At 37.9% G+C, this 17,384-nt stretch overlaps 1 protein-coding gene across 1 annotated transcript; it reads right to left on the bottom strand.

Moving 5' to 3' along the window:
- Positions 1–1,265: 1,265 nt before the first annotated feature.
- Positions 1,266–16,467, bottom strand: LOC131768466 (angiopoietin-related protein 7-like). The gene is made up of 8 exons (XM_066162641.1): positions 16,383–16,467; positions 15,842–16,228; positions 15,281–15,478; positions 6,515–6,638; positions 6,173–6,272; positions 5,887–5,926; positions 2,292–2,681; positions 1,266–1,516 (listed from the first exon to the last, which is right to left on the bottom strand). The coding sequence occupies exons 1-8, from the start codon at positions 16,465–16,467 to the stop codon at positions 1,266–1,268; spliced, it is 1,575 nt and encodes a 524-aa protein (XP_066018738.1).
- Between the last annotated feature and the right edge of the window lie 917 nt (positions 16,468–17,384).

Genomic DNA, 17,384 nt, shown 5'->3' on the forward strand with positions numbered 1-17,384 from the left:
ACACATAATATCCAAGGACAAATATACGAGCATACTTTCAGGCGAAATGGAGGCTACTTTGTTCGTTACCCTTGAATTAGTTTTGTTAACGTGAGGCTGAAATGTTTACGAGTATCTTACTGTTTGTGATAGTGTAGTCTCGTCGTCCGGTTGAGAGTAGTTCTAAGAAGAACTGTTGTCGGTAGTGGCGACTGACGTTTCGCCCATCGCAACTAGTATGAAGAGTCCTGATACTTGCGGCTTTGTGTGATATCGGGTTCCAAAATGGCTCGTCTAGTAATCTGTCGGTATGTGTCAGTTTCCTGTAAATTGTCGTCCGTAATGAGTTAGACAGAATAACCCAACTTTACAGTCGAATCGAGACCGACTTATGCCACTTGAGTCTTACATCCAATATAATCACGGCAAAACTGACCAATCAGTATATATAAACCGGTCTTAGAACATTCGATTAAGAGCAACTATTCACTTGACTCTGGTGATGACTTCCGCTTAGGTTTTCTAACGTCAGACACCACAACCGATAATAGTCCTTATTCGGACTACACTCACTCGGACGATCAGACTAAACTATCATAAGTTACTCCTGGGCTCAAACCCTTTACTGTAGAGCTTATCATACCTTATCATAAACTAGTTTTGACCAAAATACAGTGAATCATTAAGTCTGTTCTTGATTAGTGCCCGCCTTTCACCGGTTACGTTTTGGTTAAAGAAGACCTCCGCCTTTCTTGAAAAATTTCATAAAAGCGCTCAAAACCTATATCAGTACAGATAAGGATAATTTCGTATGAGTACATATTTCCTCCTCATAGTTAAATGCTGTAATTTAACAATCTACACAACAGATTCCAGGTTTCCTTGTGTCAAATTTTCATATGTCCGCTGTGTACAAGGTGAAAAAGATTCGAAATGTTCCTCCGACTGCCAGAATACAAAAGCTTCAGTGCGTATGGCAGTATGGTAACGTTAAAATAGCAAGTATGTGGTATTTTGGCTACGGAAATTCCATTTGGAGACGCTTTGCGATTTGGAAGAGTAAGAAAAAATGAAGAACATATTATGCACAAACCAATAGGATATGTTCTTAGACAAGAGGAGGTTTCGAGGCTCAATTGGTGTGGCTGAGTGGTTCCATAACCTCTGCGCACTTCGATTCGACATACTTCGCTCATCCAGCGAGTTACACAAGAATCAACTAGTACACTGCAAACACATTTATTGTCATTTTTTTTTTTTACACGATCTCATACATTTTACATAAATTATTTTCTTGGGCAATCCGGCTTGATCTTCATTTCAGCTTTGATGATGAGCGTATCTGGGCCTTTATTCCACTTACTCCATCTCATACCGTTCGTTTGGTGGTAATTACCGTTGAGGTTCGAGTGACCACAGTGCTCCAAATCGTTTGAAAACCACCAAGCGCCAAATTCTTTAGCACAGTTTGTGTCTTCTTTATCTACTGTTGAAAATTGGGCGTGGTTATTGCCAACAAAAGAATCGTTGGCATCTCCTTCAAATAGAGAGAAAGAACAAATATATGATCAAAGTAATTTAATTTTATAATAATCATTTATAGAACGCTATTCTCGTGTTCAAAAGCGCTGTCTAGAGTGTGCATATAAAATAAAATGATAAAACCTAAGACAGAATTTACAAACTCGTTACTGTATTAATTACTATAAACGATTGGTATAGGCCTGTCTAATTTTTTTAAAATCTTAAGTCTCACATAATCGTATATCCTTGAGGATCTAAATAATGATCCGTATTTCTTAATGTGGCATACAGGGGCTTCAGGATAACTTGTGGTGAACATCCGAAAAAAAACATTGGCTGTCTACCTAAGGTAAGTCGCGAATTGCGCATTTACTTTCCAGTTTGCTACGTATGTACAAGGAATTAAGGCTTGATCAAGGCCTTATTCTAGTGTCCGTGTCCGCTGAATAGAACTTATCAACGTCGTACGTACCAACTTCATCTTAATCATCAATTGGACTGTCAGATCACTTTCAGCCAATGGATATCTCCTCGTCTCAAAGTCTAGCTGATTTATTGATTTGTTACTTTAGACGCTACTTCAGTCCACGAATCATAGTAATTATTTTGAAGTGCCTCCAATGATCGAAGTGCAAGACCGCATCGAGAGATTGTCTTATTTTTAGGGTGTAACACACTGTTCAAAATTTAATAAGGGTAATTTTCGATGTAAAACATCTAGCTGAAGAACTGATTTGTTTATTCACCCTAAATTAATCATAGCAATTATGACCAGGTAAATAACTTACCTGAAGACATCCCACCAATAATCAAGGAATAATTTTTCAATTCCGATTCAACTGCGAACAAGTCATACTCGGCGAAAGGATAATCAATTTCCTGAGTTAGATTAAATTCCAGATCTACTCGTAGCTTGTTCTTTGTTCTCCAAGTGAGGCGGTTTATCTTGTCCAGACCCAACCAATATTCCCCATTATTCTTGTCACCAAAGCCATGCTTGTAGTCGCACCAAGTACGATTAAAATCAACAGATCCGTCCAGTCTCCTCTGGATCACTGTCCATCCTCCACCAGCCGTGCTCTGGTTACAGTACACATCAAAGGCACCTAAACCATCAGGATCAATCGTATAGACACCGCTGGCTGTATTACCATCCATATAAAGCTCAGCACAATTAGCTGTTGAATAAAAGATTCGGGTGATAAGTTAAGCTAAAAAAAAACAATAAGAGAAATGACCCAGCTAAAGTTGATTTTAATCCAGGCAAAAAGTTCAAACACATTAAAATCCTTATTACCATGGTTGCACAGAAAGTCTACTCAGCTGAACACAAGACGAGAATGGACACCATGGCGTCAACCTGGCTTATTGCAGTTCAAAATGAAAAAATTCTGAGAATGGAAAAATAATAACCTGACACAAACCTTTAAATGATGTGACGGAATGAACCAAAATCTGACTCTCAGAAACCAACGCGATGAACAAGAAGATTCGGAAAGAACATGGTAAAACACGAGACATTGTACGAAAGTTAAATTCAACTTAAACTTGAACTTCTTAATAAAGCGAGAATGCTAAGTTATAAGCTAGAGCTGCTGCAGCCGACTGAATTTATACTCCCCGATGGTAGCCTTATAAAAAGAACATATTTCAGTTCAGAGCTAACCACCTATTTTCGTAGCGCGGGACAATTCTTTAAATTTAAATCGCGTCTAACTTAGAAGTTCGAGGATGATTTTAACAGCAACGTCCTGCGGAGCCCAAAAGGAAGGAACGAAAACAGCCCACGCCTTTATTCTTCCCTATTTACAACAATTAGTGCAAGAAATTAACATTTATCTTCTTAAGTTCATTACTGTTTCGTTTTTAAACATAAATACATATAAAATGAAAAAAAGACAAATTATTATGTTTCAGTTCAACCTATTAAATAGTTTTTCAGCCTTGAAAGAATTTGGCGCATTTTCATGATCTTTCAATGTAATCAAACACTCATCCTTGAAAGTTTAAGTCAGAGGTTTTTAGAAAAGCGTGTTGTACAAAGCCTGCTAGGCCAGGTTTGCCCACTGTTCTTCAATGTAAAGCGAGTTTTCTTTAATATTTTCCCCTTCATAGGTAATGAATCGAAGGAAAGAAGACGTTAAGTTCATCCGCTACACTTAGTATCAGGATCAACAATGCAACGGAATATATGCGTTCACATTCTTCATAAATTTAGCCAAATTCTGTTATTGCATTTTTTTCATAGTTATCATGATGATGATGATGATGATGATAGTGATAATCATTTGAACATAAAATTCCTTTTACTTAAATTTACTGAGGTTGATCGCTTCCAAATGCTATTGTTGTTTTGTTTTTCTCAAGGGGTTAGTTATTCGGTTTGACGTTACCTATGTTCAAAATAGTGGGACGAGAACTTCAACTTTGGAAAGAAAAAAGGAAGTGAAACATGTCAGGGCCCAATGTGAAGCGCAAGCTGCTCCTAAGATTGAGTCTTAGTAGGCGAGCACTTCGTGCTTAAGGAAAGCGAACAGTTGATTCAAGGAAGTAAAACACATCCTTTCCTGTTTGATTAGTCAGTTTTACGGTAAACTTCAAATTTAAGTACAGATAGCGTTCTCAAGAACTGATCATTCCGCAAAAAGTTGTAATGCGTGGGTTGAACAAAGCGGAAATCATGATGCTTTTTTCTCGTTTTTGTCATCGACGAGATTAGGCTTTAATAAACAGCGCCTCTATGATTTTTGTAAGAACTCTCCCTGATGGGAACTGAGTTTTTCACACACTTTTGCATGAATCAGAACTTCTAGAAAACGGGAAAACAGACATAACACACACTAAATAACTATTTATCCTTTACATCTAAATAAGCTCATGTAAATTAGGGAAAGGTGAATGATTCATTTAAAACGAAAAAACTATTGAATGAATGATGAATTGAATCAAATCGAATCAAATATTTTTTTTAGAATCCAAAATCAAATTAGAAAGAATATAAAGATATGTTTGTTTATATATATATATATATATATGTATGTATAACATATTTTAATGCATAATATCATGTATTTGGGCGCATAAATCTAGCGATTTTGAAAGGGCTGTAATTAAGTGGCAATTGAACTTCCTGTCGAACCATTTTGGTGTGAAATCTTATGCGTGATTCAAAATTGCATCCCAAACATTATAGATCAAGTTAATACATTTGGTAAGGTATTGTAATAATAACGTTTAAAAGTGTTTGAGAACAAGTTCGTATCCATTCGATTTCTGCTTCGAAAGTCTTTGAATTAAGGACGGTGTCTGCTATTGCCACTTTGCACACGGGCTGCGCATCACGCCAAGGTCGTGCGTGCTCGCGCATGGGTGGAAAAACTCGTCTCCCGCCATGATCATGACGTATCTATTTCGACAGGCCTATGTCAATTTTTTATGGTAATTTATTGTATTTCAATATTTAGAATAAGAACCTATAATTTTAAGCCAGTGATGAGCTTGTAAATTCTCTCTTGGGTTTTATTTTATTTAAAACGCACACTCTGATAAGCGCTTTTGAACATTTATGAGAAAAGCGTTCTATAAATGATAATATCAAATCACTTTGATCATATATTTGTTCTTTCTCTCTCTCTCTCTCTCTCTCTCTCTCTCTCTCTCTCTCTCTCTCTCTCTCTCTCTCTCTCTCTCTCTCTCTCTCTCTCTCTCTCTCTCTCTCTGAAGGAGATGCCAACGATTTTTTTGAAAGCAATAACCACCCCTCTTTTCAAAAATAGATAAAGACGACCCAGAGTTTACTAGAAGATTTGGCGCTTGGTGGTATTCAAAAGATTTAGATGGCTGTGGGAATTCGAACCTCAACGACAATTACCAATAAAAGAATGGTTTAAGATGGGATTACTGGGGTAAAGTCCCTGCGGCATCCATTACCAAAGCTGAAATGAAGATCAAGTCGGATTGCCTAGGAGAATAATTCGTGTAAAATGTACGATATAGTGTAAAAATAGTTGAAAATAAAATGTGTTTGCAGTTTCACGGGACGAAATCTCACGTTTCCGCATTTCTTAAATATGACAGAGGCATAGAGCTTCATGTTTCCGCTACATTTACGTTTTGCGGAAACGTGCTATGCCAAGTCTTGGCGATTCGATCAAGTTTCCGTCATGTTTTCGGAACGGAAATGTCAAGTCATGTTTCCGTCATATTTAAGTCAGGACGTTTCCGCTGTTGTTCCTTTCCGTTACGTTTCTGCAAAAGGATTTTTAATATCCTTGTTTAATCTTTGCAACGAAAACAAACCGATCATGGTTTTGTGCATGGTTTTTACTATTTTTTACAAGGCAAGCAGTGGTACACCGTTTGAACCATGATAATTTGACCTACCTTTTATCTCAGCAATGCTTTCACTTGTGTTATCTTTCTTCTGAAAGCAATTTAGATATAAAGGATATAGTTCGCCATTTGTACAATGGAAAGTGTTTCAATATTTGTCGCCGCTTCCGTTGATCTCAAATGACTCCTCTCAAATCAATGCATAGTCTACTTATTTTAACGATTTGATTTTTTTTATATAATCAAACGAAATCAAATCAATGTATTGCTTAATTGATAAAAATCGGAAAGAGTAGAAGGAAGGGCTAAGGAATTGCCTAAATTCAATTTCACTCACCTTTACTTCTCGCAAGAAGTATCCCAGCTGATCTACGATGTCAGCAAACGAAGGTCTCATCAAAGGATCCTCGTTCCAACAAGATCTCATCAGCGTATATCTTCAAATATATTGCAGTATTTATTTATTTTTTGAACCTATTTATTCATTTAAATCACTCAATCTAAATACAGGGAAACTGCAGAGCTCTAACAGGGCGATGTAAACTGGGTGGAGTTCCAAATCTGACGAGAGACAAAACCTTAACTAATAATCCTCTCCTGGATAAAATGCTTCGAATTACTTAAATAATGTCGAAATTGTTAACTGATAGAATAAATGTAAGCATGTAAAAACACATACTTGAAAATGATCGAGAAGCTTACGGTTCTTCCGAGCATTGATGAGGACGTGACATCCGGTAGCCTGTAGACAGCCGACTTATCAAAGCAAGTGGTGTTGGGAATGTCAGGGTATGGTGAGTCACCTGTCAAGCAAAATAACAAAGAAGAGAGTTTGCTTAACAATAGTAACTTGACCTTAACTGATCATATAGTTAAAGCTGTCTATCCCTCTAACACATCTGTTGACATATAGCTTGTAAGCTCAAAATTGCATAGGAAACCTGATAACGTTGTTCCTAGAATCTTTCAACTTATTAAAGTAACCCCCCTCTATGCCAAACGACCACCTACACATGGGCGATAAAAAAAAAAAAAAATAAAAAAATACGCTGATAGCCAAAAAGCAATGATTGATGACTTGCTTTCAGTTAAGCATGCATGTACTTGCTGAGGTTTGATTGACATTGGAAAGAATTAGTCCGAAATTATTATTCTGATCGCACGTTGAAGAGGTTCGCGTGGTATCATGGAATTTCGGATTATTTAAGCGTTTCGCGGGAAAACTAGGTCATTCTAGGTCGGTCAGTCTTGACCACTTTCTTTTTGGTATTTTTGTAGTTTTGGTTTTCCAACTCCCTGTACAAGATCATTACAATCATTGATTTTTCTTTGTTATTAGTAGAGCAACCAGGTTAGTTTACACTTTCCTCGTGGTATTGTGCTGCTGCATCAGATGAGGAATACGTTTCACACATTTTTGGCCACATCTATAAAGTTATTTTTAAGTGGTTTTCCGTATCTAGCGTAGCACGGGTTCATTTCTAGAACCCTTAGTTTTAGGGTACACATGTTATGATTGTATCAGGATGCGTAAGCTAGAAGACTGACTGACTCATTCTAAATCAACTTTTCACATTGAATATCTCGTGCACTACGACTTCAACACGGACAACGTGTGTAATTCATTAAGAATTCCGGTTTAATCGACACACACGCAATGGGGCGCTAGAATTACCCAGGGACACTGGACACCATTAAGTATCCTAGCGACTGATTACTGATTCATCAAAACAAGTTGACCGGCGTTATCGATCGCAAACCTGTTTTGATTGCATGACCTAACCGCAAGGTTGACTGAAAACGTTATGGCGCTTCCACAAACTGTGGGCTTCAAAGCTGAAGTAGTCGATGAAGAAGGAGTTTGGTGTGCGTTCACTGTTGAAGAAGTAGGCGATGATTACGTGATCGTTTCCTTTGACGGCTGGAATGCGGATTGGAATCGCCGCGTTTGTGATCCACGAGAGATCAGGGATCGAACATTGCCTAATCGGAAAAAAAAGTGAAGAAACTTTTCCCTTCAGTGAACAATGTCTTCGCTTTAAGAAGACCAACTTTTACTTTTAAATATCACCCAAACTTATGTAAACAAAAAGCTCAAATTACGGTTCGCTTCAATTTCAGGCGTGAATTTGCATAATCTTTCATGGACGAAATCTTTTTTAATTTCGAAGATCAAAACCATTTTCTAAACTACATCTGCTTTATCTTTATCCACTTAAAAAACAAAGCTTTCCAAATTACAATCAAAACACCAGACGCAGTTCACTTCGAACTTCTCGATCTATCCTAGTTTCTCAGACCGCATCCAAACAGGTGGACAGCTTCTATCTAAGACTCAGTGGAGCGTGACGTAAAATACCTCACGCGTTACTAGGTAACAGTGCTCATACATATGCACGAACCCCACTCAAGTTATGCACTTTGTCCGTGTTAAAGTCGCCATGTGAGTGCAGTCAGAATCAATTTTTTCCGCAAAATAGATGATACATTTTCTGGGGATAATAACAAGTAACATTTCTTAAGGAAACCTGTGTTTTTCATCTTGTCATGAGCGTGGGACAAAAAAAAAATTAAAAGAAAAACCAACAACCAACAATTATAGTTGAAAGTGTCTGAGAGTCATTAATTATCATTCTTTGGCACCGAACACTACATATTTTTTGACTATTGCTTTTCAGACAATGCGATCAAACCTGGCTTGAAACAATCCTAAAACGCTCGCGTTACAAGATATTCTACGTTTGCATCGGGGGTATAATAACGTGAGGGAGAATGGGATGGCGAAAATCTCAGCGGCCAAAAGCATATGGGTAGTCAACCACCCACTCTCCCTGCCCCCCAAGTAAGCCTTCATATCCTAATTTTTGCGTCACTTACACATTGCTCTTGGATGTATAAACTCGATCTGGCAGAGATTCTAAAGACGACCATCTCCATGGAACTTGGCCCAGTGAAAATGGTGCATGATCTTGTAACATTAACTTGTATAAACTGGAATGAACAAGCCAACAAGTCACTACATTAACCTGAGGATTTTCCATCCGTTTGGTTGAATATTAGTTACTAAAATAAAGAGCTTTGCTAGGAAAAGTTTAGGCTAACCTTTTGCTCTTCCAAATGTTTCATTCCCAAGGCCACCTGTAGAGCAATTTTCAGCAGCTGTTGGTCATTCAGCTTACAGTGCACATTCGCATATTCGTTACTTCCGTAATCCTTGCACCTCAAAAAGCTTTCAAGGCTACCACCATGAACCAATCCGGTGATGACAAGAATTTTCTTTGACGATAGAAAAGTCGTCTATCAGGAACAAATCTGCTGCTACAAATTGATGGGAACTCGACGACGTGAGAAAGTAGCCTACCAGCATGCACATTAGGGAGTACTGTAAAAGTTAGCATATACCTTTGATAGGTTAGATATCGACAAAAAGAATGGTCCTAAAACGTTGCGCCTTCTCGATAATTTTCGTTGAATCAGGCCACGAACCAGCCATAGTGTGGAGAAGATCAAAGTTGAAGAATAAAATTTGACACTCTGGTCATTACAAACTAAAATTTCCCTGCGACGATTCAAACCAATTAGACAAATTGCGTGGCGTGATTATGCTAATTTCCCTTGACATGTGACCTCTTTGCCGGGTACAAAAAGTGAGACCAAACACCAGCTAATAAAACGAAGTTATCAAATGGATTGAAGAATTCTACATTTTATTGAGAATTATATCTTTTTAAAATATTTACTTGTTTTATGGAAAGCAGCGACTGTGGGGGCTGCGGTTATTGCAGCCCTAATTTCTTTCCTGACATTTCATTACAACGTATCGAGTCAATTGAAGTACTTGCTTGTCGCTCAAGACTGTTGTGGTCCATAAATGCATAAATTAATTCAAGATGGAAAGAAATTTGCAGAACGGAGGGCCAGTTTCGTATGAAAAATCTAGGAAGAAATTGCAAGAATTCTTCCAGAATGCATGCGTGTTGTTTCGTAAATAACACTGTAACGTATTTTAACTTGTTTGTGTGTCCCTTTGAACTACGCGGTATGTCGAATATAAAATTCTTTAATTTTGATCTTTTTCCATACTGTGCGTGGCTCGTGACCTGATTCAACGAAAATTATTTTGGAGGCGCCTTCCCACCACTTTTGTTCACTATGTAAGTCACGCAAGCATCACGACAGATCACGTTTATGCAACGTTCTAGGACCATTCGGGAACTATTCTCCATTCAGTTGTTATGAAAACCTAAAATCGTCAACGTATGGGATAAACAAATGAAGTTTGAACGGTCAAAAGGATATCTTGGTCCAGATTTAGGCATATGATTGCCTTGGGCAGAAATTAAAGTTGCACACGGCTTTTGGTGGGCTTTAACATTTTGAATAGTCAGCATTGAAAATCGCGAAAGGAAACGAAAGCACAAACAATAACTTGCGACGCCTTTGTTTCTTAACTCCGCCCTGAGTTGATAAGCTAAGCCTAAAGCTAAGGAAATACTCCTTGGGAGAGAAAGGACGCAAAATCTCCTTATCTGGCATAAGAACGTTACCTACGATTACAATTCAACTCGAGCTTGCGCCTTTTATTTGCATGATCCGCGCGAAAGTTAAACCTCTATGGATAACCGCGCGGACTGAAGCTAGGAGAGGGATTGGGTTCCGCACTCTCAAACTATCTTCACTAACTATCTAACTAACTATCAGTTTACAACTTTTACTTTCCTGTCTGTTCCAAAATGATAGCTTGATGTATCTTTAAGCTCACGTTATCAGCGTTGCCTTCAATACTCATTGAGTTTTTTTTGGAGAGTAAGTGAAATACGCGCCCCGCCTCAGAATTTAAAGCCTATTAAGTCGGCGTCGCTAATGCTGAGACATTTTAGTCATTTTATTGACCAGAGGCCCTACCTTTACAACGAAAGATATTGGTAAGCGCCAAAGGATTCAGATTCCCAAACCATTATGTCACGCTCCAAAGCCTCACCACAAACAAAAATTGAGATACTGATTTGAGCTATACCTAATCAAGGGTCAGGCTTGATAATTGAAAAAATTCAGAGTTTTCATCTCTCACATTTTCTCCATTTCATTGTTTAGACGTATTTATTTGATTTTTTTCGAGCACCCTATTTTAAATCCTATCCCTTCAATACAGCACATGTATGTTGCCAATGCTGATTTTCGAAAAAAAAAGCTTTTTCCGCCATTTCAGGCATTCAGAGGGGTAAGATTGACATGCGCGCAAGTGAGGAATGATGACCTAATTTGCCAGTACGTGTCATTTTCGTTTCTTTTATCTTTGACCATTCTTCTTTTTTTCTTTTTTACGCAAGGAAGGATCTTGAAGGTGGGTGAGCTCGAACCACATGGGACTGGAAAAAACGTCTAGGAAGACACACAAAAAAAAAAGAGTTTAAAAGGAACTGTAACCAGAAAATTGGGTGGGAGCCCACAAAAGTGGGATATACTGGAAATGATCCTGTAGATCATGACCAAGTTAAGGCCGGTAGGAATAGTATGAACAAATAATAACAACAACGACTTTATTACAGTATTTCTACTAAAAGGTGGCTCTTCATCTGTAAAATTTACATTAATATTAAAGAGTTAAATAATTGTTTTTACATTAAAAGTAAATAAAGTAATCTAGAATATGTACAAATCAAGAAACCAAACGTGCATTTGCCCTTTTTATAAGATACTTTCTCACTTTAGTTTTAATTTTCGATAAAATCAGGCATTCCGCTAGTTGCTTTCGGACGTGGAAGGGAGTTAACTGCTTTAATTTTCTAGTTACAGCCAGTGTAGCGTAGCAGCTAGAGATCTTCTAGTTAATTTCCTCCTTCCGGTTGAAGTGTCGATTGACTTGGGTCCCCAGCGGGCTAAAGTTTGAGACACGCTCTTGCCTATTCCCATTAACAAGGAACAAAGAAACAAACAAAAAAAAAACAAAAAAAAAAACAAAACAAAAGGAAGAAAGAAAAATCCCTGATGGGGACTGCAAAAAATAATAGAACAAATCAGGGAGATTATCATAAAACTATCAAGCAAATAAACGAACTGCTAGCACACTAGAATTAAACTTAGCTCCGTCATAAATGGACTCGGAGGAGTCCCTTATAAAAATTCCGGTAACGTCAGTGAAAGTAATAATGCCCTCGGTAAGGGAATGGTAAGGAGGCTCGGACCCGAAGAGCATGGGCCAGAACGGGGACGAAACCCATTCGGGTACGATAAAAGTACCCGCAGCTTTACCATTTGCAAAATGCCTAACAACCCGAGAAATCAATCATGGACACAGCTAGTACTGGCCAATTAGTTTACCCAACCCAGCAAAAGCAAAAGGCATCGACTCCTTCGCAACCAGATTCCAATAGCGCGAATAGAACCTAGTGCTTAGTTTAAAGTTGTGGGAATTTGCAAACCGATCAACAGAATGGGGACCCCAGATACCATCTACCCGAGTGAAAAAAAATGTAAGGAAACCCCCTAGTCATTGCAATCAATGAACCTGCTAATGACAACCGCGTGCTTGTTAAGGGATCTAGGTACTCAGTCTACTTTAAAATCAGTTGTGTTCCGGAGAGCTAATCTAAAGATGGACAAAACGAATTTGTGAAGATCTGGCTTCATGCTGTCATTGCGAATTATGCGGGGATCTTGCGACTGACCATAAATCGCCTGTAGTCACGCTACCGTTGAAATAATTGACATGGAAATTTAAGAAGAACAGGTCACAAAACACGATGTCACGTGACCTAAAGCAACTAATTCCGAAGACCGTTCGCCAAGCAAACGGTTGGAAGAGCATAAACAATGATGTGACTAAAGGCGGATTTTCTTTGTTTCGCGCATCACACTCTTTCTCACGCTCCGAGCGTGCGCATTCATGTATTGCACTTTGGCCCCGCCAATCCACCTCTTCATAAGGCTAGACTATAGTTTTCGAAAAAGAAAAGAAACCTTGTCATTAAGAGGTGTGCTCTAATTAAACTTTAAAATGATTTGTGTTTATACGTCTCCTTGGGTGGCATTTCATGTGGTCTATTAAAACCTTTGTAAGTTCAGATCTACAATACACGATGGCATCCCATAATTTTCACAGTTACTGAGCAAAGAAAGTGACAAGGTAACGCCAATAGCGAGCCAGCTGCAAAAGTAAAAATATTGCGACAAAATTAAAAAACATCGTAGCGCAGCCAGTCCACTGTAACATTGAACCTGTTCGTTCGTTCAGGATTACCCATAATAATTTCCCTCCCAATAAAAAGGAGCGCTTCAGCTTTCCTCAGAAACATGGACGAGACTGAATCAAATGAAATTGACAGGAAAATTTTATTTGTCCTCACTTTTTAATAACCTAATTTTATCTCATAAACCGCGGTGTTATACAGGGATTTCAGGCCCTGAGAAAAGCCGTAACAACACACGCGAAAAAATATCGTATTTTTTCACGTCTGTTGATATAGCTAATCGGCTGCTGACACGTCAATCGCCTTTGGCGTCCGCTCGGTCAGGTTGATGAATGAACGGCAAAGCCTTCACGATTCTCAATACAAGTTGTTTGTCTTGAGAATCCTCGAATTGTGGTGGCTAAAAAACTGAAATTCCCTATTGCTAACAGACAGTAAGGTTCAAACTTTCCTTGAAGGGGAAGAAAACTAATATACTAAAAGAAAAACCGAAAGTTACGTATTTAGTGGCTTTGGTGTCAGTATTTCTCTCGGCTGAGAATGAAAATCGACAACTGGAAGATTTGCCACTGGCCGATTTTTGCCGTTTACCTGAAAGACTTCTTCTGTCGGCAAGGAAAAAGTCGGTAAATGAGAATTTTGTAAATTGAAAATTACGACCATTGCTGTTTTTGTAATCATGATTCCACGCATTTTTCCATCTTAAGAGTCAGCGCCCGCCAACGCACTCTACGATTGTTATTCGAGGATTGTCTATTCTTTTATTTTCATTCATTCATGAAGTCCGCTTTTCTTGTCACTAAAGGGCTATTGTGTTTATATGATAAACAAAATAATGCCTGGTTGCTTGTAGATATGCAGTTTCTCTTCTCGTGTTCAAGTCGAAGAGCAATTCCATATCTACGCGCGCCCATGGATTATTCTCTACATCTCAGAATATTGTAAGGCTCCCTCCAATTTTTTTTTTTTTTTGGATATTGCTATTCCTTAATAAGATCTACTTTGCTTGCATATTCACTGGCAAGAGCATTACGATATTTTGAACGAATACAGCATTTTTTCGTTTCTCTTTTAATTCAGCAGGGTGACAGTAGGGGTAGGAAATAAATGACAGAAATGTAGGCTTGGTTACATTTCGGTTAGTTTCGTGAGTTCGGCTACTTTGTTCATGCAAACTAAAAATAAGAATACATGTGGGCGTTCAGTGGGCTTTGAGTTTAGCCGTGCGGATGTTGTAAGAGACAGGAAGAACGGAATTTTGAGCGACTAAACACCACTGACGCCTTTATATGCAACACCAGGAAAACAGGTGTGAAAAAATGGAATTAAGAATACATGTTATTAATTCTAAATGTGTCATTCTTTGACACATGAATTACGATTCTAATCGAGTGCGGTAATTGTTAGCATTTAATGAGGATAAGTAACAACAATATTCAAAAGGTATTAAATGGACACCTGTTTCTTCCTAGCTTATTGTGAGAGGAGGAAACTAGGGGTGACCTTTCAGTTTACGCTAATCGATATTCGGATTTACTGTCATTACGCTCATCACGGACGATCATTACCCCCCGATCTCGCTGCATTCCCTTGGTCTGAAATATTTTCCCGTTTTGCCTCTCGCTTACTTATTTCATAAATAAAAAACTATTCACCTCCGTGGGTGGCTAGTGGTGGATATTTATCGAGCTGCGAATCCCGCGCGAGTTTCTCGGAGTTGGGGGGCAAAAGATATTTGTAGTTCGAGCAGTCAATCAGGGCGTGCTTTCAACGTTATCCACCGAATCAGTACTAATCAAACAATTACAATTTCCTCGATTTTGATTGGTTTCGAAAAACTTATATATACCCCCTTATTCATTCGCTAAGTTTTTATCGGACAGTTCACTTGGATGAGCCAATCATATTCAAAGTTTTAGTTTAAATCAACCAATCCCAGCCTTTGTTTCAATCACCATTGAAACAGTGTACAGACTTAGTCTTTTCATGCAAATTTTCCCTTTCTTTGATAACCTGGCTATTCTTGGACTCCTCTCAGTCCTGTTGCCATTACATATACTAACTCAATCATTACACCTCACGCTTCTAACGAGTTACAAAAACATCTCCTCTCATATGGCAGATAAATTTAATTCTCAAATTTTATTTACAGACATATATGAATACACATATACACATAAAGAGAAAAAAAAATTATCCTTAGCAATCCGGCTTGATCTTCATTTCGGTTTTGGTGGCTATATACTGGGGCTCACCAGGCTGATATTGACTCCACAGTGCCCATCTTAAGCCGTCTATTTGTTTGTATTGACCGTTAAGGTTGGAGTTACCACAAATTTCGTTATTGGGATACCACCAAGCTCCATATTTCTTAGCACAACCCTTCAGCGTGTCTTTTTCCATTGTAAAAAACGAAGCGTTGCGGTTGTAATCGAAAGAATCATTTGCGTTTCCTACAGAGCGAGAAGAAAAGAAAAAAATAATGTAAAAAATCAACAGAATAATAACGGCATTTATTAACGCTCAATTTCTGTCAGCTGAAGAGAGGCTCGTATCACAGTTCATTTTTGAAGACAAAATAACGACTTTATTTGTTGTTCAGTCAATTTAATGTGCCAAATTGATGTGGTTCGAGTACAACGTAAGCAAAACTGCTTCGAAACACTGCGAAATTATTCAGATTTCATTACAATTCGACTGTCATCGCTTTCAGTATAAAGCTAATTTTCTAAGCCTAAACATCCAGTTGATAAATTGATTCATTTTTTCAGACTTTGTATGAATGATATTAATCATCACCCAACAGATGTGAATACCTGTTAAAACACTTCCAATAGTTAAGGCATAATCTTTGCATTCCGGTTCAACAACGAACAAGTTGTACTCTTGGAAAATTCGTTGAATGCCCAGGGTGAGGTTAAATTCCAAATCTACTCTAAGCTTGTTCTTTGTTCTCCAAGTGAGGCGGTTTATTTTGTCTAGTCCTAACCAAAACTCGCCACTCAAGTTACCGAAGCCATGCTTGTAGTCACACCAGCTACGAGCAAATTTTACAGAGCCGTCCATTCTCTTCTGGATGACTGTCCACCCTCCTCCACCTGTGCTCTGGTCACAGTACACATCAAAGGCACTTAAACCATCAGGATAAATCGTGTAGACACCGCTAGTTTTATTTCCAGCCTTGTAAAGCTCAGCACAATTAGCTGTAAAAAAAATGTGATAAGTCAAAAATATTAACGGATACAGTCAAAGCCAAGTCTCATGGAAAGTTTTATAGAGAAAAGTAGTTCCATGTAGGTACTGCTCTATGGGAAATATAACTTTTATGCAAGGAAAGAGAAATAACGAAGTACTCACCTGCAAATGATGTGATTGGACGACTCAATATCTGATTCCTAGAAGCCAACGCCAGGAGCAAAAGAATCTGGAGAGAACGTGGCATTGTTCGAATGTTGAATTCACCTTAGACTTTAACTTCTGAAAGTAATGAGTGCTAAGTTATGATGGCAGAACTGCTGCAGCCAACTGAATTTATACTCCCCGATGTTAACCCATTTTAAGGAAGAGAATACTTCGTGAGTGCTAAACAGCTATTTTAGTACAATGCACTCAACAATTTAATTTTAGATAGCTGCTTAAACAGAAGTTCAAGGATCTCTTTTATGGCCATGCGGAAGCTTAGTAGAAGGAACGAAAAACATCCCACGCCTTAAATTTCGTTTTTGAAGAAACTATTGCTCAATATTTAGACTTCCTTTTAACTATGTTCAAGAAAATATGAACATACACATTTGATGCTTCATGTTACTGAATACAAATTTTATGAGCATAAAGCTTGATGCTTCGTGTTCCTTTTTACAGTTGTTTAATTTAATACCTGTAGATTCAAACGGTGGATTTACTCTTCAGTAAGAATTTGCTCCGAAAGGAGAGCATATGTTCATAAAGGCCCTTATTTCACCTCGTAATGTAGGTAACTAACTCTTTTTCTCCTTTTTTTTTTTGTTCAAAAATTTTCATTTGACCAAGGCAAAAAAAAAATATAGGTAACTAACTCTTTTTCTCCTTTTTTTTTTGTTTAAAAATTTTCATTTGACCAAGGCAAAAAAAGAAAAAAAAAATTATTTCCAGGTTTTATTTTGGATCCATAGTGATATTATTGGTCCTCAGTGTAATGTTGCCAGAATATACAACAATTAAGATGAAATTATTTAGTGTTAGTCAGTGGAAGATTGATGATGTCTTTCCCATATTTTCTACAGTGCGGTGGACACTCTTTGAAGTTAACTTAAGTTAAAAAAAAAACAAACAAACAAAAACAAAAAAAACGCCAGCTGTTTTCAAATAGGGGGGGTGTGA

Source organism: Pocillopora verrucosa, chromosome 1 (genome assembly GCF_036669915.1).
Source record: "Pocillopora verrucosa isolate sample1 chromosome 1, ASM3666991v2, whole genome shotgun sequence".
NCBI classification, from domain to species: domain Eukaryota; kingdom Metazoa; phylum Cnidaria; class Anthozoa; order Scleractinia; family Pocilloporidae; genus Pocillopora; species Pocillopora verrucosa.

What these genes read in the sequence shown, in the direction of transcription:
- LOC131768466 (XM_066162641.1), bottom strand. Translation starts at nt 16,467, where the DNA reads ATGCCACGTTCTCTCCAGATTCTTTTGCTCCTGGCGTTGGCTTCTAGG. An exon ending in TCCAATCACATCATTTGCAG is followed by an intron (nt 16,229 to 16,382) that starts GTGAGTACTTCG and finishes TTTTTTTTACAG; the next exon opens with CTAATTGTGCTGAGCTTTAC. An exon ending in GTGGAGTCAATATCAGCCTG is followed by an intron (nt 6,639 to 15,280) that starts GTGAGCCCCAGT and finishes TTTGCTTGACAG; the next exon opens with GTGACTCACCATACCCTGAC.